Here is a 23,686-nt window from a genome sequence, read left to right as displayed (position 1 = left end):
TCCGGTACCAAACCGGAAGTCAAGGGTGGTGGCCGGAGAGGCTCAAACTGCCTTCGTCTCCGCGGTGTTTTCCCCGCCTCCTCCGTGGGAGCCGAGCGCCAAACTCAAACTCTGTCCGGCCGGGCTCGCGGTTCGGGCTAGGACGCAGGCCGGGCTTGCTGGGCGCTGAAGGACCCCGGCCCGGTCGGCGGTCCACCATGAGCCAAGTTCTGTTCCAGCAGCTGGTCCCGTTGCAGGTGAAGTGCAAAGACTGCGAGGAGAGGTGAGTTTGGCGTGCCGCACCCGCGGGTGGCCGTTGGGGTCGGGCCAAGGGGGAAGATGGCGGCTCCGGCCGGGCGGGTGATCGTCGGGGCCGGCGGGCCCGCGGGACCTCGGGTCACCTCCGGCCGGGGAGCAGAGATGTGCGGAGACCGGGAGCCGGAGATGCTAGCTTCTGAACGGCCTCCGGGACGCCATCGCCTGCTCCTCCCTCCTCACCGCGCAGTTCCCGGTAGTCCCGGGAGGATCAACATCTGTGCCCAGGGCTGGGCGCCCTCCAAGGCCCGCCTTCCCCTTTCAGGTGTAGGGAGAATAGTGAGTGAGTGAGTGAGTGAGTGAGTGAGTGAGTGAGTGAGTGAGTGTGTGTGTGTGTGCTTTGATGAGCCTCTCACTACTTGCTGAGGCTGTCCTCGAACCTGCGTTCCTCCTGCCTCAACCTCCCAAGCACTGGGATTACAGGCGCGCACTTCCGCGCCCGGCCGTGTTCCTGGGGATGGAACCCAGGGGCATTCTACCTCTGAGCTACACCCCAGCCCCTTTTAATAGTTTGTTTTGAAACAGAGTCTCGCCGGGTTGCTGAGATTCTCGCTAAATTGCGGAGGCTGCCTTCTAATCCTCCTGTCTCAGCCTTCAAGTACTGGGATTGTAAAGTGTGCGCCACCACGTCTGGCTGGGAATAAAGTTTTTTTGTTTTTTGTTTTTTGGTACTGGGGATGGAACTCAGGGGCATTCTACCTCTGAGCTACACCTCCAGACCGATTCTTTATTTTGAAACGGACTCACTGAGTTGCGAAGAGCAGCCTCACTAAGTAGCTGATTCTGGCCATGAACCATGGTCCTCTGTCTCAGTCTCCCAAATGATGGGATTACAAACGTAAGCCACCACGGCCGGCCGGGAATAAAGTTTTAAATTTAAACTAAAATTAGTAATTTTGGTGATGTACTTTGGTTCTTCTTCACATCAGTGACTACAAAAAGAAAATTACGAGTAAAGGCAGCGAGACAGTCAGAGACTCGATGCATTCAAGAAATATTTGTAAAATGCCTTATTGGGCCCTGGGAATTCGTTGCCCTTCATGGAGTTTACAGTCTGGTATAGGCGCATCCCATAAATAAATGAAAATTACATCTTTAAGGAAGTGATGTTGTTAGAGCTTAGAGCTTGAATAGGTTTGACTTGAAGTCAGGAAATCTCATCTTTTTTTTCCCTCAGTTCCACCACTGATTAGCTGTCCCTTTGCTTCTGTGAACACTGTTTTCTCAGTCTGTAAAATTGATGCAGTATGCCTACCCACATCTTTGCAATGAGGACTATAGGTGAAAATGTGTGTAAGAACGAAACAGTTTAGAAATGTAGCATAAAAATGAAAACAAACCTAACACAGTGTTGCACACCTCTAATCCCAGTACTTTGGGAGGCTGAGACAGGAGGATTTCAGGGTTGTGGCCAGCCTCAGCAGTTTAGCAAGACCCTCAGTAACTTAGCCAGTCCCTATTTCAAAAATAAAAATGCCCTTGGGTTTAATCCTCAGTTGCTCCTCCCCTTACAAATCCAGGCCTTTGGTCATGTTAAGTGCATGCAATACCACCGAGAGCAGTCCCTGAATGGTCGTTCTTTTGTGCTGTCCAATATGGTAGCCACTGACCGTAATTGGTTATCAGACTTTTGAAAATGATGTACTCTACCTCAGAGCTATACCCTCAGCCCTATTTTATTCTTTTTTAAAACATGTTCTCACTGGTTGTAGAGGGCATCACCAAGTTGCTAAGGGTGGTCAAGGACTTGCAGTCCTCCTGTCTAAGTCTCCAAGTCTGGAATTATTAGCATGTGTCACCATGCTGCCTGACTGGTTTTTTTTTTTTTTTTTTTTCCTGTTTCTTTTGGCACTGGGAATTGAACCCAGGGGCCTTCTACCTCCAAGTTACAACTCAGCCCCATTTTATTATTTTATTTTGAAACGAGGTCTCACTAAGTTGCTGAGAGCCTCACTAAAATTCTGTATTTTCAAACAGGGTCTCCTTGAGTTGCGAAGGGCCTCATACCAGTGATCTTCCTGTCTCAGCCTGCCAAATGCTGGATTTACAGGCACATGCCACCATGCCTGGTTACACAATGGATTTTAAAAGACATGCTGTGGGAAGAAAAAAGAATGTAAAATATAATAATTTTTACATTATTGTGTGTGAAAGTGGCAATATATGGGGCAGATTGGGCTAAAAAAATTATTAAGATGGGCTTGGTGGCTCATGCCTCTAATCCCAGTACTCAGGAAGCTGAGACAGGAGGATGGCAGGTTCAAGACCAGCCTCTGCAACTTAGTGAGACACTGTTTCAAACTAAGAAAAAAAAGGGCCGGGGTTCAATCTGGGAATGTCCCGGGGTTCAATCCCTTGCACCAAAAAAAAAAAAAAAAAAAAGTATTAAAACTAATTTTATCTGCTACCTCTGAGCTATACCCCCAGCCCTACTTTATTTTGAAACAGTCTCACTATGTTGTAGAGGGCCTCACTAAGTAGCTGAGGCTGGCTACAAGCCTGAGATCCTCCCGGCTCAGCCTCCCAAGTACTGGAATTACAGTCATGCGCCACCACGCCTGGCTTATTTTACTTGCCTTTTAAGCGTTTTTGTTTTGTGGCCTGCCTTGTCTCTGTTGGGCAACACTGTTCCAGAATGTTTATACAAAGAAAAGGGCTCATCACTTTTAATAGTGAAACTCTTAGCTCTTCTCCAGCTCATTTCGTTGTCATCACAGTTCATCGTTTTCTCCTTTTGTTTGATATTGGGGATTGAACCCAGGGCTATTCTATCTCTGAGCTACACCCCCATCCCTTTTTATTTTCACTTTGAAACAGTGTCTTGCTAGGTTGCTGAGAGTCTCATTAAGTTGCTGGGGCTGATCTTGAGGTCTTGAACCTGCTATCCTCCTTTCTCAACCTCACAAGTACTGGGATTACAGGCCTGTGCCCATGCCTGGCTCCTTTTAACCTTCTTAAAACCTAAATTCAGGCTGGGCACTGTGGGGAGGCTGAGACGGGGGATTGCAAATTTGTGGCCAACCTTAGCAATATAGTGAGACTTCAACATAAAAAAATAAAAATAAAAAATGAAAAGGTCTGGCAATATAGCTCAGTGGCAGAGTGACCTTAGTATAACAAAACAGAACATAATTTCAGCCTTTTCATTGTTATTTTTAGTAACCTTTCATATATTTCTATCCCCTGTAGCAGGGATTGCCAAACTAGAGCCCATGGACCATATGGCCCACTTTTTTTTTTTTCTCTCTCCCCAGTACTGAGGATTGAACCCAGGGGCATTCTCCCTTTGAATTACACCCCCACAGCTCCTTTTTAAAATTCTCTATTTTCAAACAGGGTCTCATTGAGTTGTGAAGGGCCTCATTTAGTAGCTGAGGCTAGCCTTTGAACCTGCGATCCTCCTGTCTCAGCCTCCCAAGTACTAGGATACAAGCATGTGCTACCACGCCCAGATGACTCACTGTTAATAAAATTTTATTGGAAAACAGTCATGCTTATTTGCTTATAAATGGTCTATAGATGTTTTTGCACAAGGGCAGAAAGTGGTATTTGTACTATGGAGTTTATTGCCTAGCATTTGTGGGGCCTTGGCTTGTATCTTTAGCACTGCAAAAAAGAAAAGAGAAAAAGAAAGAAGGAAAGAAAGAAATGAGTAATTGAGACAGAGACCCTATGGCCTGAAAAACCTAAAATTTTTACTGTCTGGCACTTTACAGAAGAATTTATAGACCCCTGACCTTTAGGAAGAACAACCTAGATTCTTAAGGACTCAAGGCCAGTTCAGCTCTTATTTGCAACGGCCTACTATGTACCAGGAACTGTCCGAGGTGCTGAGGACAAGACACTCCTTTTCCCTTCACTTTCTCAACAAAAAATCAATTATTGCATCCCTCAGGAAACTCACATGTTAAAAGGGGAAATTAAAAGATTTCCCTTGGAGAGATACCCTAGCACATGGTATTAAGAGATCAGGCCCCGGATGCAGCTTGCTGTGGTTTAAATCCCAGTTCTGCCACTTACTCCCGCTGTGTGTGTGTGTGTGTGTGTGTGTGGTATTGGGGATGGAACCCAGGGGCATTCTACCTCTCAGCTACACCCCCAGCCCTATTTTTATTCTTTATTTTGAAGCAAGGTTTCACTGAGATGCAGAGCAGAAGGCCTCACTAAGTAGCTGAGGCTCTACATGAACCACGATCCTCCTATCTCAGCCTCCCGAATGCTGGGATTCCAAGCATGTGCCGCTCTTTGATCATGTACAGTTTACTTATTTACTTTTTGTGACTTGCATGTATGTGCATGTTGTGCATTGAGGATGGAACCTGTGTGTAGGGCCTTGCCCATGCTTACGTGCCACCGTTGAGCTACACCCAGCCCTGATCTCCTACAGTCAACTTCTCTGTGCTTCATCTTTAAATTTATGATGGTAACAGTGCCCACCTCATGGCATTAGTATGAGGATAAAATGAGTTAGTGCATACAAAGTGCTTAGAACCATGCCTCTAGCATGTTTATTAGCTTTAATAAAGTGTGATTAATGCATAAAGTAATATACATATTATAAAGTCACAGAAGAAGCAAATACAGTTGAAGTTCATAGTAATGATCAGAACTCTATCTGGAGGAAAGTGATGTAAAGTTTTGAAGCCTGTGATTTGATACCAACCTGCTTTTTCAGTTTTGCTTTCTAAGCTCCCTTCTCCAGTGTATCAGTCACACAAGAATTGTTGTTATTTTCTGAATGTACCTGATGCTGTCTATATCATATCTTTACTCTTGGCTTTACTCTTTGCCTCAAGTGCTTTTTCATTCACAACCACCAAGGTTGTATTAAATCCCTTCACTATAAGAACCTTTCAAAGTTGCCCAAGTCGAAATTAATTTCTCTTTTTTATTTACTAGAAAGCATAGTGTATAGCCGGGCGTGGTGGCGCACGTTTGTAATCCCCTTGCTTGGGAGGCTGAGACAGGAGGATCGCAGAGGTTCAAAGCCAGCCTCAGCTACTTAGTGAGGCTTTCAGCAACTTAGTGAGACCCTGTTTCCAAATAAAATAGAAAATAGGGCTGGGAGTATAGCCCGGAGGTAGAAGGCCTCTGGGTTCCATCCACCCTCAGTACCACAAAAAAAAAAAAAAAGAAAAAAAAAAGAAAGCATAGTGTAGATGAGAGATTTGAGTTCTTATATTGTCTTGGCAGAAATATGCTTCAGGCTCTTCCTCTAAAAAAAAGATTTAGTTAACAAGACTATTGTTAAATAAGGCAATATATGGAAAGTACCTGGTAGATAGTTAGGTGTGTAGGTACTCAGTAAGCGTTAGTAACCCTTCATTCCCCTCTCTTGAAGCTTGAAATCAAAAGTATATCGGGGGGAAAAGTCATATAATCTGACCTTGGTTTGAGGACATGGACTATGTTTATTTCTGTTTGTATCCCTGACACCCAGCACAGTACCTGGCTCAGTTAGACTTGCTTTTATTTGTTTGAATTCAGAGGGTAAGGTTACAGATACAGGGTGACAGCAGTGGGCTGGAATCCAGTTCTGCTAATATCTCATGTTTAAGATGCTCTTTATCTAATAGAACACCTGTCCGAATACAACTGATTTGGAGGCTCTTTCATAGATTTTTTTTTTATGCAGTATTCAGAGTGTTACGCTTGAGATGAGAAATAGTATATTTTAATGAGGTTTTATGGATTTGTTTTATATTTCTCTTTTGTTAGTACTGGGGTTTGAACCCAGTAGCATTCTGCCTCTGAGATACACCTGTAGCTCTATTTTTATCTTTAATTTCGAAACAGGTTCTTACAAGGTTGCAGAGGTCATCACTACATTGCTGGGGCTGGCCTTGAAACTGCCATCCTCCTGTCTCAGTACTTGGGAGGTTGAGACAGGACGACCACAGGTTTGTGGCCAGTCTGGCCAGCTTAGCAAGACCCTGTCTCAAAATAAAAATAAAAAGGGCTTAGAGTGTAACTCAGTGGTAGAATGCCTCTTGATTTACTCTCCAGTTTTAAAAAAAAAAAAAGACCCTCACAAACCATCTAACTGAATGTACTTATCTTACAAATTAGGAAATTGGATTATTTCTCCCAAGAAAGGTTTAGTTAAGGGAAATTGGAATTGCACTCTAATCTTTTTCACATACATTGCTCTAGAAACTAGAAAAGCAACACATTCTCTGTTAACAAAATAAATTTCCTCTCTGTGTGGTGTAGACCAGTGCTGCCATTCCCTTTCAGATGACAGATACAAGTTATGGTAACATTTAACCTCCTTATATAAGCTAAGATTTAGCATCTAATTGTATGTTCTATATGAAATTTAACTAAAACGACACATTTTAAAGCCATATGAAAGTACAAAACAGAGTATATAAAGTCCAAGTAGTTGAATTTTATTTTTTATCTATTTAATTTGTGGTCCTGGGGAATGAACTCGGGGATATTCTACTTCTAAGCTACACCCCAGCCCAATTTTATTTTTTATTTTGAAACAGGGTCTTGTTAAGTTGCTGAGGCTGGCTTTGAACCTGCAATCCTCTTGTTCGCCTCCCAAGTACTGTGGTTACAAGCATGTGCCACCACGCCCAGTTTATGATTATATTTATTAATTGCCTCTGTCCAGTATTCTGTTCTCTAAGATGCAGCACAGAGTGTGGAACACTGTGGTCTCTCCTTCTTAGACCTCAGAGTTTTTCTAGGATCAGATAGATATAATAAACTTACTGATGTTATTTCTATGGATAAAGTGCAGAGAAAGTATAATCAGATTTATTTAGGCACTGAGAATTGAGCCCAGGAGTATTCTATCTCCGAGCTGTTTAAATTTTTTAATTTGCTAAGGGTTTTGCTAAATTGCTAAGTCTGGCCTTGAACCTGTGATCCTCCTGCCTCAGCCTCTCAAGTATTGGGATGACAGGCATACATCAACAGGCCCGGCTAGAAATGTCCGTGTCCGTGTCCCCCCCCCCCCCCTAGGGGCACTCTGACTCTGAGCTATACCCCCAGCCCAGTTTTTATTCTTTTGTTTGAAACAGGGTCTCATGGAGTTGCAAAGGGCCTCACTAAGTAGCTGAGGCTGTCCATGAATCAGGATCTTTCTGTCTCAGCATCCCAAATGCTGGGATTATAAAGCGTGCATCACCACACCCAGCTTTAGAAATGATAATATTTTAAATGAAAAAAGCTGTTACTAAACAGATGTCTCTTATTTCAAATTGATTCTTTCATTAGGTGCTGTTTTTAGAATCAAGACAGTAAGTTTATATATCAGAATAGTACTAGACACTTCACATTTGTTTATCAACTTAATCCTCACAGCATTCTGATTTTACAGGTGAGGAATATATGGCTTTCGGTTCAAAACAACTGGGTTACATACCAGTAGAAAAAGAAGAACTTAAAATGTCAAATCTAGTGTGCTTTCTAAAAATCTTCCATTGGGTTGGAGATGCCTGGCACACTAGAGGCCAAGGTTTCCAGCACCACAAAATAAGTAAAAATGAAAATCTGTTAATAAGTTAGAGAACACCTGTTGAAAGTCTGGTGGCTTTCAAGATTGGAAACTAGTTAATACAAATGTTAGTGATAACTCACTTTATGAATGTTTCTGATATGCGGCCATGTCTTTTTATGCAGGAGAGTAAGTGTTAGAGTGAGCATTGAACTACAATCAGTTTCTAATCCAGCTCACAGAAAGGTTGGTATTTATTTCTTTTTTGGAGTATAATTACCTTATGTTAGAGATACTTCTAAAAGTGTACAATCTTCTTTTACACCTATCTTGCTCTTTAATTTTGGACCAATTTGTAACTGTTGCAGTTCAGGGCTTAAAAACTTCTAAGGCAACAACCAAAATATAGTTACACCATATATTTCTGAAGAATGTAGTAAGAATTAGGGGGTAGGTTAACAGTCTTTTTAGGTTTCCTCAGAGCATTTTAAAAAATTGCTAGAACATGTATTGCTGCTTTAAAGAATTGGCATTTCATAGTGTAGATGTAAACAGAATAAATGAAGTACAGTAAGTAGCTTGTAAGTAGCTTCTTTCCCTGGCATCTTGGGGTGAATTTCAAGACGTACTTAAATAGAAGCTGCTTAACAGGGCATTCTGAGGCAGAGCAAATACCCAAACTGTTAATTTTCCAGGGTGGAGATTATGTGTTATACTTCTTATATGTTATATTTATGCCTGCTGTATGTCTTTATTTTGTAGCTCTAGTAATAAAGGGCTTTGATTTTCTAGGACCCTAGCAGTTCCTTGGTAGTATGACTAGATTTTATTTCAAACTCATTTTTAACCTGAATGCTTAGCTCATCTTGTAGCTATAACCTGTTTTCCTTCTACTACTGTTCTGTGAAGTATATAATTTCGGTGTACTTTGTCAGCTTTAGCTGCTGTGATGACCTGCCAGCTGTAAATTTAATAACCTAGGAAGTGTCATTATGAAAGGAACCCCCCTCATTAGAAAAATGAAGCCAGATGGGCTTCTTCATCAGTAGCCACCTGGAAGAGGAGAGACTAGGTGCCTAAACGAAGCCTTGGTGATATGTCACCTGATACTCATCCTCTGCACGAGAAACAAAAGGCTCCTTCCTTTTCTAGGGTGCTCGATTGTCAGTTTTGCTGATGTACTTACTGCTCTGTAAATGCCAGATGAGTTAATTGATGGGAAACTGAAAATATAATTGAATGTAGTATGTTCGATGTAAAGAATATTTTTGTCATGATTCCATAGTGTAACAAAGGCTGCTCTAAAATTCTGTATATCTGATAGGATGATATTCCTAAAATTTAAACTCCTAGCATTTAATTAATTTTTATCCATATGGCTTTTGAGGAGCAAAATATTTGCCCCTATTCTTGAGTCTGCTGTATAACTGAAACGTTGATGTTACTGGGTCATTTTGCTTCCAAGAGGGAAGATCTATTGAAAACATTTAAAAACAACCGTCTTTATTTTAGGATTTAGTTATTCGTCTGACTGATGATGCAGATCCATTTTTTCTATATAACCTTGTCATATCCGAGGAGGATTTTCAAAGGTAAGTAAAAATTTTCCTCTACTAGTGTTTAATCTAGGAATGAGTTTATGAGGTTGTTTTTCTTTTTTAATGTAATGTTGCTATTCTCTTTCACACACATATCTATTCAAAACGGTTATTCTGGGAATATTGGATTGTTTGTTGTATAATTATTTAGGATGCCTTTGAAAATAAATATTTTATAGATTATCAGAGGTCTGCTTAAAACAGCTGAGAAATTTAGAGCTTTAGCTAAATTTCTTGACTTTTTTCTTCCCATTGAATACATTCTATAAAAACCAAAGTTCCTAGCTAAGTTCTTGACTATAATTGGTGTTTAGTAAATAATGACTCAGGGCATTAGTTATAATTAGATAGTAGTTAAATGTCTTAAAATTTATTTTCTTGTCTTCTGTGTAGCTTAAAATTCCAGCAAGGTCTTCTGGTAGACTTTTTAGCTTTTCCACAGAAATTTATAGATCTTCTTCAGCAGTGTACTCAAGAACATGTCAAAGAAGTTCCAAGGTAAGCTGCACGACAGCACTACATTAGTAAGCTTTCTTTTTTTGGGAAGGGGTACAGGGGATTGAACCTTTGACCTATACATCCCCAGACTTTGAAATAGGATCTTACTAAATTGTTATTTTGTCCAGTTGCTGAAGCTAGCCTCAAACCTGTAATCCTTCTGCCTGAGCTTCCCAAATCTGGGATTACAGGCCTGTGCCACGACTCCTGGCTTCATTATTAAACCTCTTGAAAGATAGTTTCTTCTGCTAGGTATGGGGTTACTGCTCGTAATTCCAGTACTTGTTAGACTGAGACAGGAGGATCACAGTTCTCGGACAGCCTCAGCTACTTAGGTGCTCCGCACGCTCAGCAACATAGTGAGACCTTGTTTCAAAATAAAAAATAAAAAATAGGGCTGGGGGTGTAGCTCTGAGGTAGAATGCCTCTGGGTTCCATCCCCAGTACACACACCCCCCCCCCCCGCCACACAAGATAGTTTCTTCTTTGAAAAAGAAGTTCATGGCAAAATATTTTTCATGAGTTATTAGTACTTCTGTTTATTTTAAAAATTGGATTAAGGCTCCATTAAATCTCAAATATTAAAGATTCTTGATTAAAATCTGAAATATTTACCCTTTAATTTTCATGTTTTTTGTTGTTCTTTTTTTGCGGTACTGGGGGTGGAACCCAGGGGCATTCTACTTCTGAGCTATACCCCCAGCTCTATTTTTTATTCTTTATTTTTGAAACAGGGTCTTACTGAGTTGCAAAGGGACTCACTATGTAGCTGAGGCTGTCCACATACTGTGATTCTCCTGTGTCAGCCTTCTGAATGCTGGGATTACAAGTGTGTGCCACCATTCCTGACTAATTTTCATGTTTTGACAAAGCCAATAAAATTATCTGAAATATTTAACATTATCAAGTATTGTTTTTATAATGTTCTTGGGAAAAGGGAAGAATACGATTTTGTATGTGTATTCATATTCATGTGTCAACATCTGATTCTTGTAAAGTTCATCAAATTTTTGTTGATTTCATTGATAATTATTACTTGAATCAATTATTTTTATAGGAACTACAAAATAATGCTTTTCCAAATCTATCATTTCTTCTATGTTTACTAGGTATAATTCTTTCAGTTTTCTCTCATTAGTGCTATTTGATTGTTCTGAAAAGTCATACAGGAGAGGTTAAGTGCTTAATTCTTTTAAATTGTCAATTTTTGGAGTAAGCAACTGGTACTTTGGTTATTCCTGTGCTTTCAGTGAGTTTTATCTTTAGGTTTTGCTTTTTCAATGCCTTCTCTCCTGTTTCTTGCTATGAACTCGAAGATGGTTGTGTATTTACTGTGTTTCAGTTAGCTCCCCTTCCTCCCTATTATCTTTTACCACTTGGGAGTTCTTTCACATTAGCCTCTATGATTTCTTTTTTTTTTTTCTTTCTTTTTTTTTTTTTTTGGTGGTACTAGGGTTCCTGGAAGCCCTTCTACCTCCGGGCTACACTCCCAGACCTATTTTTACATTTTTATTTGGAAACAGGGTCTCCTAAGCCAGCGTGCGCAGCTGGCTTCGAACCTGCACCATCCTCCTGTCTCTGCCTCCCAAGCGCGGGGATTACAAGCGTACGTCACCACGCCCGGCTTTAGCCCCTATGATTTCAATATGCCGGTTTTCCTGGATTAAGTATAAGATTTCCACTATTTCTATAGTGTGTTATAATGTGACATTTTGTTTTCATAGGTTTTCACTACAGTTAGTTTCTCCAGCAGCTATTTTGGATAACTCACCTGCATTTTTAAATGTGGTAGAGACAAATCCTTTTAAGCACCTTACACACCTCTCACTAAAACTTTTACCTGGAAATGATGTAGAGATAAAGAAATTTCTCGCAGGCTGTTTGAAATGTAGCAAGGTAAGATTTAAATTTAAGTTATTTTAAACTAGGTTTGAAAGTACTTTGATAAGTCACTGAATAATTGCCATTTTTTATGCATTAAGTTTTATAGCATGTAATGAACTTATTCTATTGTTTTTTGTTTAGTTGAGGTAGAAAAAGTGTAGAACTGGACCAGGAACTGAGAAACCTAGGTCCCAGAGTATTTACTAATTTTCTGTGACTTTAGGCAGACCACCTAAACTCTGTGTCATGATTTTACCAGATGGCATATATGTATGGGAATATATACCCTATCTGGCCCATTTTAAGTGAGATTAACTATATGAAAGTGTCTTGAGTATTACAAAATGGTATGTAAGATAGAAGAAAGCAAAAGGAAAAATTACCATGGCTTGAGAGTTTTAAGAAATTTTTTAGTTAAATGCTTTAGATAAGTGCATCTCAAATGTTAATGGTACACAGATCACTTGAGGATCTTGTTAAAGATGGAGATTTTGATTTAGAAGTTCTGAGAGTTTGCATGTCTAACAATAAGCTCTTGGGATGATGCTGATGCTATATTTTACTATACTTAGACCATATGTTTTTATTTTTATAAATAGGAAGAAATATCATCATTGACACAGTCACTAGATGATGTTACTAGACAACTGAACATCACACAAAAGGTAAACATTTTTTGTCATTCCCTATGTATAATACATTTTCTCTTAAGTCTTCAGTAAATAAGACACTGTTTAGTATCTGTCATATATTTTCTTTTTCCCTCACAGCTATTGCATTTCTATCACTGGTCCTTGAATTTGATTGCCAAAGTGTCCGATAAACTGTATCGACAGCCAGGCGTGGTGGCACATGTTGCAATCCCAGTATTTGGGAGGCTGAGACAGGATTGCAGTTCCCAGATGGCCTCAGCTACTTAGTGAGGCCTTCTGCAAACTATTGAGACCCTGTTTCAAAATAAAGAATAAAAAATAGAGCTAGGGGTGTAGCTCAAAGGTAGAATGCCCCTGGATTCCATCCCCAATAATGCCCCCCCCCCAAGAAAAAAACAAACCCATACACAACAAAAAATCTGCATGGACAGCTTTAGTCAGAAAATGCTCCTGGAGGACCATGTTACTGATTTTCTGTTTAAGAAGTGAGCTACTCTTTATGACTTATATGCTACACCTGTGTTACTTTAGGTCTTATTATCAGAGGAGGAGATCTGGTGGGAAAGAGCTAGATATCTATCTTATCTACTTAACTATCTATCCTATTTTTTGCAGTATGGGGATATAGCCTAGGGATGTTCCAGCACTGACCTACATCTCTGGTTGTCTCTATGGTTTATTTTGAAACAGGATTTTCCTAAGTTGCCCAGGCTGTCCTTGAACTTGGTATCCTCCTGCTTCCGTCTCCCAAATACTAGGTTTATAGGAATGGACCACAGTGCTTGGCCAAGAGCTAGATATAGTTAAAAAGCTTAAAGACAGTTAAGCTTAACCTGTGGGCCATTTTTAACTTTAAAATTGCTTTCATTCTAATCTTGATTTCTTTAAACTAAAAATATCTGTAATAGAAGAGGCTTTGAGTATGTCTTGACAAACTGGAATTTCACTTTCTTTAATATCCCTGTAAATATTACCATGTTCTAATGAGAAGTGTAGCATATTCAGAAAACTGTCAATATTTTGTCCCAAACTCTCATATAGACGTTATCAGAAAAAATCCAAGAACTCGATAAGTTACGGAATGAGTGGGCATCACACACAGCATCATTGACAAATAAGCATTCTCAGGAACTGACAAATGAAAAGGAAAAAGCTTTACAGGTAAGAATGATAAAAGTAAGTAGAAAACTATCACTCTGTGAGTCATTTTGTTATTTGCAAAGGTAATAAATGCTTCAAACTTTCACACATTATAGAAATAGTGTAAAATAAAAGGCAAAAGTTTATTTTTCAAAATTATACTTCTTAAAGATAGTCTATAAATATTTTGCTCTGATTTTTCTGAACTTTTCCTTAGGCATATATATAAATACATACAATTTATAAATATGTATTTGTAAATGTATAGCAACATAAGCTACATATTTATAAATGTACATGTCATACCCAATGTGTTTTTTATTAATTTTTAAATAAAATGTCACTAAGTTACAGGGGCCTCATTAAGCTGTGCCTGGCTTATATACCGTTCTTTCTTGTCATAAAGTCTAGTCATTTGTTCCAATATAGTTCCCCAATAATTTAAATACCACCTTTATTATATACTAAATTTCTTTGTGTACATGGGCTTTTTTTGTGGTATCGGTGATTCATCCTAGGAGTGTTCTACCTGTAAGCCACACCCCCAGCACCATTTATTTGTTTGTTTGTGCTAGGGCCTGAACCCAGGGGCATGATACCTCTGAACTACACCCCAGCCCACTTTTATGTTTTGTTTGGAAACAGGATCTTGCTAGGTTGCTGAGGGTCTCACTAAGTTGTTGAGGCTGGCTCTGAAACTGTAGTCCTCCTGCCTTGGCCTCCCAGGCACTAGGATTACGAGTGTGCACCACCACCACCACACCCAGCTCTCCTTTTTATTTTTTATTTTGAAACAGGGTCTTGGTAAGTGGCTGTGTTTGGTCTTACATCTATAATCCTCCTGTTGTAGCTTCCTAAGTACTGGGATTATAGGTGGGTACTACCTTGTCCAGCCTGGACTTTTTTTTTTTTTTTTTTTGGCTGTACTGGCGATGGGACCCAGGGGCATTCTACCTCTGAACTATACCCTCACCCTTATTTTTTATTCTTTATTTTGAAACAAGGTCTCACTGAGTTTTAAAGGGCCTCTCTAGGTAGCTGAGGCTGTCTGTGAACCCATATCCTCCTGTCTTAGCCTCCCAAATGCTGGGATTACAAGAGTGAGCCACCACAACCAGCTTCCTGGATGTTCTTAAGAACTGGTATCTTTTTTTTTTTTTTTTTTTTTTCATTTTGGTACTGGGGATTGAGCCCATAGGCATTCTACTTCCAAGCTACACCCTCAGCCTGAATTATTTTTTATTTGGAAACAGGGTCTCACCAGGTTGCTGAGAGCCTTGCTAAGTTGCCAGGCTGGCCTTGAACCTACAGTCCTCCTGTCTCAGCTCCCAAGTACTGGAATTACAAGCAAGTGCCACCACAACTGTCAAGAACTGATATCTTTAGAGTTTCTAAACCAAAGGAGGGATCTTTTCATTTAATAAGGAATTATTTTTTCAAATTATTTAATAAGGAATTATTTGTAGTTTATTTTTTATTTCCTCCTCCTCTCTTTCTCTTTTATAGTCTTGTTAAACTGGGGATTTTCATGTTTTTGTTCTTTAAATGGGACCAACCATTCCCCTGCCTCCACCATTGTAGTTAATTTTTAAAAATAGTTTATTGTATCTATTAATGTCATCCAGTCACATTAAATTTTTATATCAATTCTAATGGGTTTGAAGTTGATCCAACTAGTTTTTTTTAGATAGATATATGAACTGTTAGAAATAGTAATTTGTTTCTTCCTAAGGGTTTTGTCTCTTCTTTTTCTTGTATAGGAAAGTGCTGAATAAAATTGTGAAATCCTTTTCTTGTTTGATTTCTTTTGGTAAAAGACCAAAATGTCTTAGTATTAGATATGATGTTGGCTCTGAATTTGAGAGAAAAAACTTTCTTCTATTTCTTAATTCCTAGAATTTTACCCCCCAAAATGCTGAATCAGGTGAAATTATTTTCAGTATCTACTCAGATAATCATGTCCCTTTTTTTCCCCATTCATTAATGTAATAAATTGTAACAGACTTTAAAATGTGGAACCATCTTTCAATTCATTAGATAATGCTTTGGTAGTCATAGAAGTCTTTAATATTCTCTTGGATTAGATTGCTGATATTTAATTAATTGAGTAGTTTGTTTTTGTGGTACTGGGGATTGAACTCAGGGGCATTCTACCTGAGATATACCCCTGGCCTGATTTTATTTCTTATTTGGAAACAGGGTGTCACTAAGTTGCTGAGGCTGGCCTTGAACCTGCAATCCTCTTGTCTCAATCTCCCAAATACTGAGATTACAAGTGTGCGCTGCCACACCTGGTTTAGTTTGCTTTTTTTTTTTTTTGTCCAATATTATTTTATTAGATTTTTTATTTAATTTTTAAATCTTTATGTGGATCATATTGTAAATGGCATGCATCCAAACAGTGCTTGGTGTCCCCTCTTCCCCCACTTCACCTTTCCCCCCCTTCCAACAATGAGTGATACATCTCGAGTTGATTCCTGTGCATGGTGAAAGGTAAGGATTTAGTTCCATCTTTCTACAAATGGGTAGCCAGTTCTCCCAGCACCATTTGTTGAAAAGGTTGTCTTTTCTCCAGCATATGAGTTTGGCCCCTTTGTCAAAGATCAATTGACTATAGGTGTGTGGGTTTGTTTCTGTATCTTCTATTCTGTTCCACTGGTCTGTATGCCTGTTGTTGTGCCAGTACCAAGCTGTTTTTACTATTGCTCTATAATTATTATTATTATTATTTTTGGTGGTACTGGGGATGGAACCCTTCTACCTCTGGGCTACACTCCCAGACCTATTTTATATTTTTTTATTTGGAAAAAGGGTTTCTTAAGCCAGCAAGGCTGGCTTCGAACCTGCACAATCCTCCAGTTCTCTATTCTTCCTGATCCTCTCTGTTCTTCTTATGTGGGGATTCAATGGTATAAACTTTCTTCTGAACACTGCCTTCAAATGTCCCATAGATTTTGGTAAGTTGTGTCTCTCTATTTAACTCCAGAAATTTATTTCTCCCCTTCTTTTGATCTTACCCACTCATCATTCAATAGTGTATCATTCAATCTCCATGTATATAAGTAGTTTGTTTTGGTCTTCGTGTTGTTGATTTCTACTTTCATTCCATTGTGGTCTGAAAAGATGCAGGGAATTATATCTTTTGAATTTGCTGGTGCTTGCTTTGTGGCTTAGGATGTGATCTATTATGGAGAAGGTTCCATGGGCTGTTGAGAAGAATATGTAATCTGCTGTTCCTGGTTGGAATTCTAAATATGTCTATTAGGTATATTTGGTTTATAGTTCTCTTTTTAATTCTGAAGAGTCTTTACCTATCTTTTGCCTTGAAGATCAATCTAGTGGAGTGAGAGGTGTGTTGAAGTCTCCCTATATTATTGTATTTGGGTCTTTTTGAGATCTGATGTCTTGAAGGGCTTGTTTTACAAATGTGGGTGCACCTACATTTGGGGCATAAACATTTACTATCATATCTTCTTGGTGGATTGTTCCTTTGAATAAAAGGAAGTGCCCTGCTTTATCTCTTCTGATGTGTTTTAGCTTAACTTCTGTTTTGTTAGATATCAGCATTGCTACCATTGCCCATTTTTTTGGTCTCCATTAGTATATCTTTTTCCATCCTTTTACTTTCAGTGTATGAATGTCTTTGGCTATAAGGTGAGTTTCTTGCAAGCAGCATATATTTGGATTATGTTTTTTAATCCACATTGTTACTCTATGTCTTTAAACTGGTGAGTTATGTCCTTTGATGTTCAGGGTTATTATTGAAATATTTTTGTTTCCTGTCATTTTGTGTTCTATCTTCTGTTTGGTATAATGTTATTTCTTCTTTACTTAGTTGCCCTGCTGATCAACTTCTCTGCTTCTGAAATTTGCTTCTTTTTTCTTCTTTATGGTTTATTTCTCTATTTCTTTAAGTATTTTCTCTAGTGTTGGCTTTGTATTCATGAATTTTTGATATTCTGCTTATCTTGAAACACTTTTCTCCATCAATTTTGAATAATAACTTTGCTGGATGTAGCAGTTTTGGTTGGAAGTTGTTTTCTTCCTGGATCTGGATCACATCAAACCAGTCTCTCCTGGCATTCATGACTTGGGTTGTAAAGTCTTGTTTGATTTTTTTACTTAGGCATATATCATTCCTTTCTTAACTTGAAGACCATTATTTCCAAATGTGAGAGGAGAAATTATGAACAAGATAATAGTGCCTTTGTTGACCTTATTTTTTCCTTTGTGAAATCCATAATTGAAAAATTGATTTTTTTTCTTCATATGTTTCCATTAAGTTTATTCTTTTGTATATTTTATTCTGTAATAGGCACAGGTTCAGTATCAACAGCAGCAAGAACAACAGAAAAAAGATTTAGAAGTCCTTCATCAGCGCAACATCCACCAGCTACAAAATAGGTTGTCTGAGTTAGAAGCAGCTAATAAAGACCTAACTGAAAAGAAATATAAAGGAGATTCTGCTATTAGAGAACTTAAAGCAAAACTTTCTGGTGTTGAAGAGGTATTGCATGTTGGCTTCTCCCCTCAGCCTAACTTAAAATCATGTTTTAATTTGGTCACGTTATTTTACTTTGGTTACTTTACTTATTGGTATTAGGAGTTAAACCCAGAGGCATTCTACCTCTGAGTTAAACCCTAACCCTTTTTATTTTTTTAATTTGGAACAGGGTCCTGCTAGGTTGTTAGGCGCCTTGCTAAGTTGCTGAGACTGCTGTCAAACCTGTGATCCTCCTCCTTATTTCAGCATCCTAAATACTGAGGTTACAGGCATGTGCCACCATACCTGGCTTACTTTGGTTACTTATTACTTGTGGGTAATTTTCTGGATGCTCTACGAAGATCTTTTAATGTATTAGGATAATTTCAGATAATGCAAAGGAAATTGAAAATCTGAAATTTGACAAGAATTACTAATTCAGCTTGGTGTGGTGACTCCCCCCCCCCCAAAAAAAAACACCCCACAATAAAAGGGGTTGGGGTTGTAGCTTACAGATAGAATACCCCAGAGTTCCATTCCCAGTACTACACAAAAACAAAAAGACTTTTATTTCAGTTTTCAGTGATGCTTAGAAGCTTTATAAAGATTGACACATTTAGTTGGGCACTGTGGCTCCTCTCTATAATCCTAGTACTGGGAGGCTGAGGAAAAAGGATCTCAGGTTCAAAGTTGGTTCTTTAATGTATGAGCTATTTTGGAGTTGGTATTAGCTGATTGAGAAGCCATCTACTCTAGATTTTTTTGAAATTTATTTTTAATTAATAGTTATTATTTGCCTGTTTTTGCTTTAAAGCATGAGACTAAAAGGAAGTCCGGAACATATGAGAACATGAGACTAAAAGGAAGTCTGGAACATATGAGAACAGGGTAGATTTTTTTTTTCCCTGGTACTGGGGATTGAATATAGGGACATTCATCTTCTGAGCTATACCCCCAACCATATATATATATATATATATATATTTTTTTTTTTTTTTTTTTTTTTTTTTGCGGGTATGGGGATAGAACCCAGGGGCATTTGACCTCCAAGCTACACTTCCTGCCCTATATTATATTCTTTATTTTGAAACAGGGTTTCACTAAGTTGCGGAGGGCCTCACTAAGTAGCTGAGGCTATCCGTGAACTGTGATCCTCCTGTCTCAGCCTCCCAAATGCTGGGATTACACACGTGCGCCACCAAGCCCGGCTTCCCAACCCTATTTTTAATTTTTAATTTTGAAATAGGGTTTCAAGTTGCAGAGGGCCTCACTGAGTAGCTGAGGCTGGCTACAAACCTGTGATCATCCTGTTTCAGCCTCCCAAGTACAGGGATTACAAACATGAGCCACCACACTTGGTTACAAGGTAGATTATAAAAGTGCATATTATGAACCCTTTTTTGCAAAAAAAAAAAAAAATCTGTATATATAAGCAACTGAGAAAAATATTAGGTCTAGCTGATGGTTCTCTCCCATGGCTACCTTTAGAATCAGTTTTGGTGATACCACAAAATTCTTGTTATTTATTTTTTATTTTTTGGCACTGGAAACTAAACCCAGGGGCATTTTCCTTCTTAGCTACACTTTTGTTGGTAGTGGGGATTGAACCCAGGGACATTCTACCTCTGAGCTGTACCCCCAGACCTGTTTTATTTTTTAGTTTGAAATGATTTCACTAAATTGTATAGGGCCTCAATAAAGGCCTCAGTCTGGCTTTGAACCTGAGACCCTTCTATCTCCCAAGAACTGGGATTACAAGTGTGTACCACAACGCCCAGCTTTATTTTTTTTTTATTTTGAAAGAGGGTCTTGCTAAGTTACATGAGTTTGGCTTTGTATCTCTGATCTCCTGTCTTAGTCTCACAAGTACTGGTATTAGCAGCATGCACCAATGCACCCAGGGCAAAGTGTTTAGAAATTGTAGTAATAGTGGGTTATGATGGTGCACACTTGTAATCCCAGGACTTGGGAGGCTGAGACAGAAGGATCACAGGTTTGATAGCTTCAGCAAGTAGTGAGAGTCTCATCAACCTAGCAAGACTTTGCTTCAAAATAAAAATTAAAAAAATAGGGTTGGGGGAGTATAGAGGCCCCATGAGCTCAATTCCCAGTAACACACAATGCACGCAAGCACACATGCATACACCAAAAAATTGTAGTAATTTACTGATAAATAAGGCTTGCTTTATTTACCTTTGATCTGATTGAATTAGTAATGTATTAAAATATACTTGTATTTCAAATATATTATTTATACTTATTAGATTTTAATGTTCTTTGAAGTAAAATTTTATATTAGAACTTTGAAATTATTTAGGACACTTTTAATATTTAACATCTTACTTATAAATAACCAGATTAGCCAATTTTGTTTTGTCATAATGCATAATTTCTTTTTTGCTCTTAAAGGAGTTGCAACGAACTAAGCAAGAAGTCCTTTCTCTGCGAAGAGAGAATTCTACACTAGATGCTGAATGCCATGAGAAAGAAAAGCATATTAATCAGCTACAAACAAAAGTGGCAGTTTTGGAACAGGAAATCAAGGATAAAGACCAGCTTGTTTTAAGAACAAAAGAAGCATTTGATACAATCCAGGAACAAAAGGTCTTTAAAATTTTTCTAAAAAAATTGATGATCACACTTACAAATGTTACTTTACCTGAACAAACAAATGACCTAATAATATTTTTTAAAAATACCAGATGGCTTTAGAAGAAAATGGTGAGAAAAATCAGGTTCAACTAGGAAAACTTGAAGCTACAATAAAATCATTATCAGCAGAACTTCTGAAGGTATGGTTTTTTTGTTTTTCGGGTATGGGGATGGGACCCAGAAGCATTTGACCTTCGAGCTACACTTCCTGCCCTATTTTTTATTCTTTATTTTGAAACTGGGTCTCACTAAGTTGTGGAGGGCCTCCCTAAGTAGCTGAGGCTGTCCGCGAACCGTGATCCTCCGGTCTTAGCCTCATAAATGCTGGGATTACAAGCATGCGCCACCACGCCCGGCTTGAAGGAATGTTTTAAAAATTTAATAAGGAGCCAGATGTGGTTGAACACGCTTGTAATCCCAGTGCTTGGGAGGCTGAGACAGGAGGATCCCACAGGTTCAAAGCCAGCCTCAGCTACTGAGTGAGGCTCTCAGTTACTTAGTGAGACCCTGTTTCCAAATCAAGTATAAAAATTTAGGTCTGGGAGTATAGGCCAGAAGTAGAAAAGCCCCTGGGTTCCATCCCCAGTACCACAAAAATAAATAAATAAATAAATAAATAATAGGGTATCCGTTTTTCATTGGCTTATGTAATATATAACTATGAATCTCTTTTACAGGCAAATGAAATTATCAAAAAGTTACAAGGGGATCTAAAAACTCTAATGGGTAAGTTGAAACTGAAGAATACAGTTACCATTCAGCAAGAAAAGCTTTTGGCTGAGAAGGATGAAAAATTACAAAAGGAACAAAAGGAATTACAAGATGTTGGACAGTCTCTTCGAGTTAAAGAGCAAGAGGTAGTTAATGTTTTATATTTTTGTCTTGTGACTTTTCGTTTACAGAGTATATCAACAATTTCTACTTTGTTATATTAAAGAAGCTTTGGCAATTTTATTTTTCAAACAAAAGAGAACAGCTAGATTCAACAAGGATTAATAATTTCAGTTTGAAAATTTAGTTGTCATGACTCAAATACCTTTATAATTTATTTATGTTCAGAACACGTGGACAAGTGTCAGTGTGTGTGTGTGTGTGTGTACAGGCACAGAAATATTTCATCACATAGTTCAGCTAATTTCCTTATTTTCATTTAATAGTAGTGATTAATTATTTAATAGTGATACTTTTTTTTAGTTTTTATTTTAACCCTTATTTTGTTTGACTTACTGTGAGAATTGACATATTTCAGGTATGCAAATTACAGGAACAATTAGAAGCTACCGTTCAAAAACTTGAAGAAAGCAAAGAGCTTCTAAAAAATAACGAAAAGTGTAAGTATGTTATATTTTTGGTAAATGAGATTTGCAGTTTTATTCTTAACCTGAAATTTTTATTTGAATTCATACAAGTATAGGTAAATCAAGGTATTGCTATATACACATAATTTCTGTTTTAAGTATATTAATTTAATGTTCTTTCTATAGTAAATTATATAACCTAATCTATGAAACATTATTGTCATAAGGGGAATTATATTAATGTGTCAGTAACCCAGAATTAAAAGTGTTGAAAACATTGACTATAACTTAATTTTTAAGTTCCTCACTCCATTGTGTGTGTGTGTGTGTGTGTGTGTGTGTGTGTGTGTTACTGTGGATGGAACCCAGGGGTATTCTACCTCCAGGCTACACTCCTAGTCCTATTTTTATAATTTATTTGGAAACAGGGTCTAAGTTGCCGAGAGCCTCACTAAGTAGCTGAGGCTGGCTTCGAACCTGTTTGATCCTTCTGTCTCGGCCTCCCAAGCGCTGGGATTATAAGCATGTGCCACCATGCCCAGCATCACTCCTGTTTTTTTTTTTTTTTAAATTGTTATGTTAACCTAATAGTAATGCTATGAATTCATGGAAAGTAAAATATTAAGTTTTCACTAACATTTACTCAGTTGTTGGGTATCAGACCTAAGACTATGAACTTTAAATAAATTATAAGATATCATTCTAGAAACAGAACTTTCAAGGAAGTTTTTTGGTTAGCAGAAGTATGCTTCTGATCATAAGAGAACAAAATAATAGTCTCTAATTACAAAAATTTGGATGAAGCCGGGCATGGTGGCACATGCTTGTAATCCCAGCATTCTGGAGACTGAGACCAGAGGATCACGGTTTGCAGACAGCCTCAGCTATTTAGTGAGGCCGTCTGCAACTTAGTGAGACCCTGTTTCAAAATAAAGAATAAAAAACAAGGCAGGGATGTAGCTCGGAGCTCAAATGCCCCGAGTTCCATCCCCAGGTGCGTACGCGCGCACGCACACACACCCAGACACACACACACACACACACACACACACACACACACACACACACAAAATTTGGGTGAACCTCTATTGTTCAGTTATAATTTGAGTTGCAAAAACTTAAAATTTAAAAGCTTAATATAATTTTAATGATGATTAGAAAAATAAAATTATTTTGCTTATTTTCTTACCTAAGTAATCACATGGTTAAATAAAGAACTAAATGAAAATCAGTTAGTGAGAAAGCAAGATGTTTTGGGACCTTCCACCACTCCACCTGTACATTCCAGCAGCAACACAATCAGAAGTGGAATTTCTCCTAACCTGAATGTGGTAAGATTTAATATATGAGTGATATTAGCCAATTTCCTGAAACAGAAGTATTCCCAGACCGTTAGGAAGTCTCTGTGATGAAGATACAGATAGTTGCCCTTGGAAATAGGGCATAAGTGTACTTGTTAATAAACAGGTTGTATTTCAAGGGTATTCTTTCTGAGACTTAACTAGGTTTGGAAATCATCCATTATTCACTAAAGCAATGCTGCCAAGGATGCTGAAAAACTTGAAAACACATGTACATACACACACAGAACATTTAGGAGACTTCCAAGAAGAGAGAAATCAGGGTTCGGAACTGCAGTGGAAAAAAAGCATAAAGCTAAATTCCATCAGATAAAGAAAAATCAATTTTTAAAAAGATTTTTTTTTAAAGCAGGCTTTCAGCTCAAGAGTCTAAAA

The 23,686-nt window shown here is 38.3% G+C and overlaps 1 protein-coding gene across 1 annotated transcript in view; it reads left to right on the top strand.

Annotated features, from left to right (window-relative positions):
* Positions 1–78: 78 nt before the first annotated feature.
* SASS6 (SAS-6 centriolar assembly protein) overlaps positions 79–23,686 on the top strand; it is a gene marked incomplete at its 3' end in the record, with an annotated part of 33,455 nt that continues 9,847 nt past the window's right edge. Inside the window, exons 1-13 of the mRNA XM_080693171.1 lie at positions 79–262; positions 7,930–7,990; positions 9,257–9,336; positions 9,736–9,840; positions 11,565–11,736; positions 12,324–12,389; positions 13,419–13,538; positions 17,833–18,024; positions 20,410–20,604; positions 20,703–20,792; positions 21,330–21,509; positions 21,902–21,983; positions 23,145–23,281. Coding sequence (XP_080549297.1) covers positions 198–262; positions 7,930–7,990; positions 9,257–9,336; positions 9,736–9,840; positions 11,565–11,736; positions 12,324–12,389; positions 13,419–13,538; positions 17,833–18,024; positions 20,410–20,604; positions 20,703–20,792; positions 21,330–21,509; positions 21,902–21,983; positions 23,145–23,281 — 1,545 coding nt within the window. The 5' untranslated portion in view covers positions 79–197. The remainder of the gene's footprint in view (positions 263–7,929; positions 7,991–9,256; positions 9,337–9,735; positions 9,841–11,564; positions 11,737–12,323; positions 12,390–13,418; positions 13,539–17,832; positions 18,025–20,409; positions 20,605–20,702; positions 20,793–21,329; positions 21,510–21,901; positions 21,984–23,144; positions 23,282–23,686) is intronic.

The sequence above is a fragment of the Muscardinus avellanarius genome (genome assembly GCF_963383645.1).
Source record: "Muscardinus avellanarius genome assembly, chromosome: 3".
Lineage (NCBI taxonomy): Eukaryota > Metazoa > Chordata > Mammalia > Rodentia > Gliridae > Muscardinus > Muscardinus avellanarius.
Note: the sequence above shows the minus strand (reverse complement) of the source record. Positions and strands in the feature narration are given on the sequence as shown.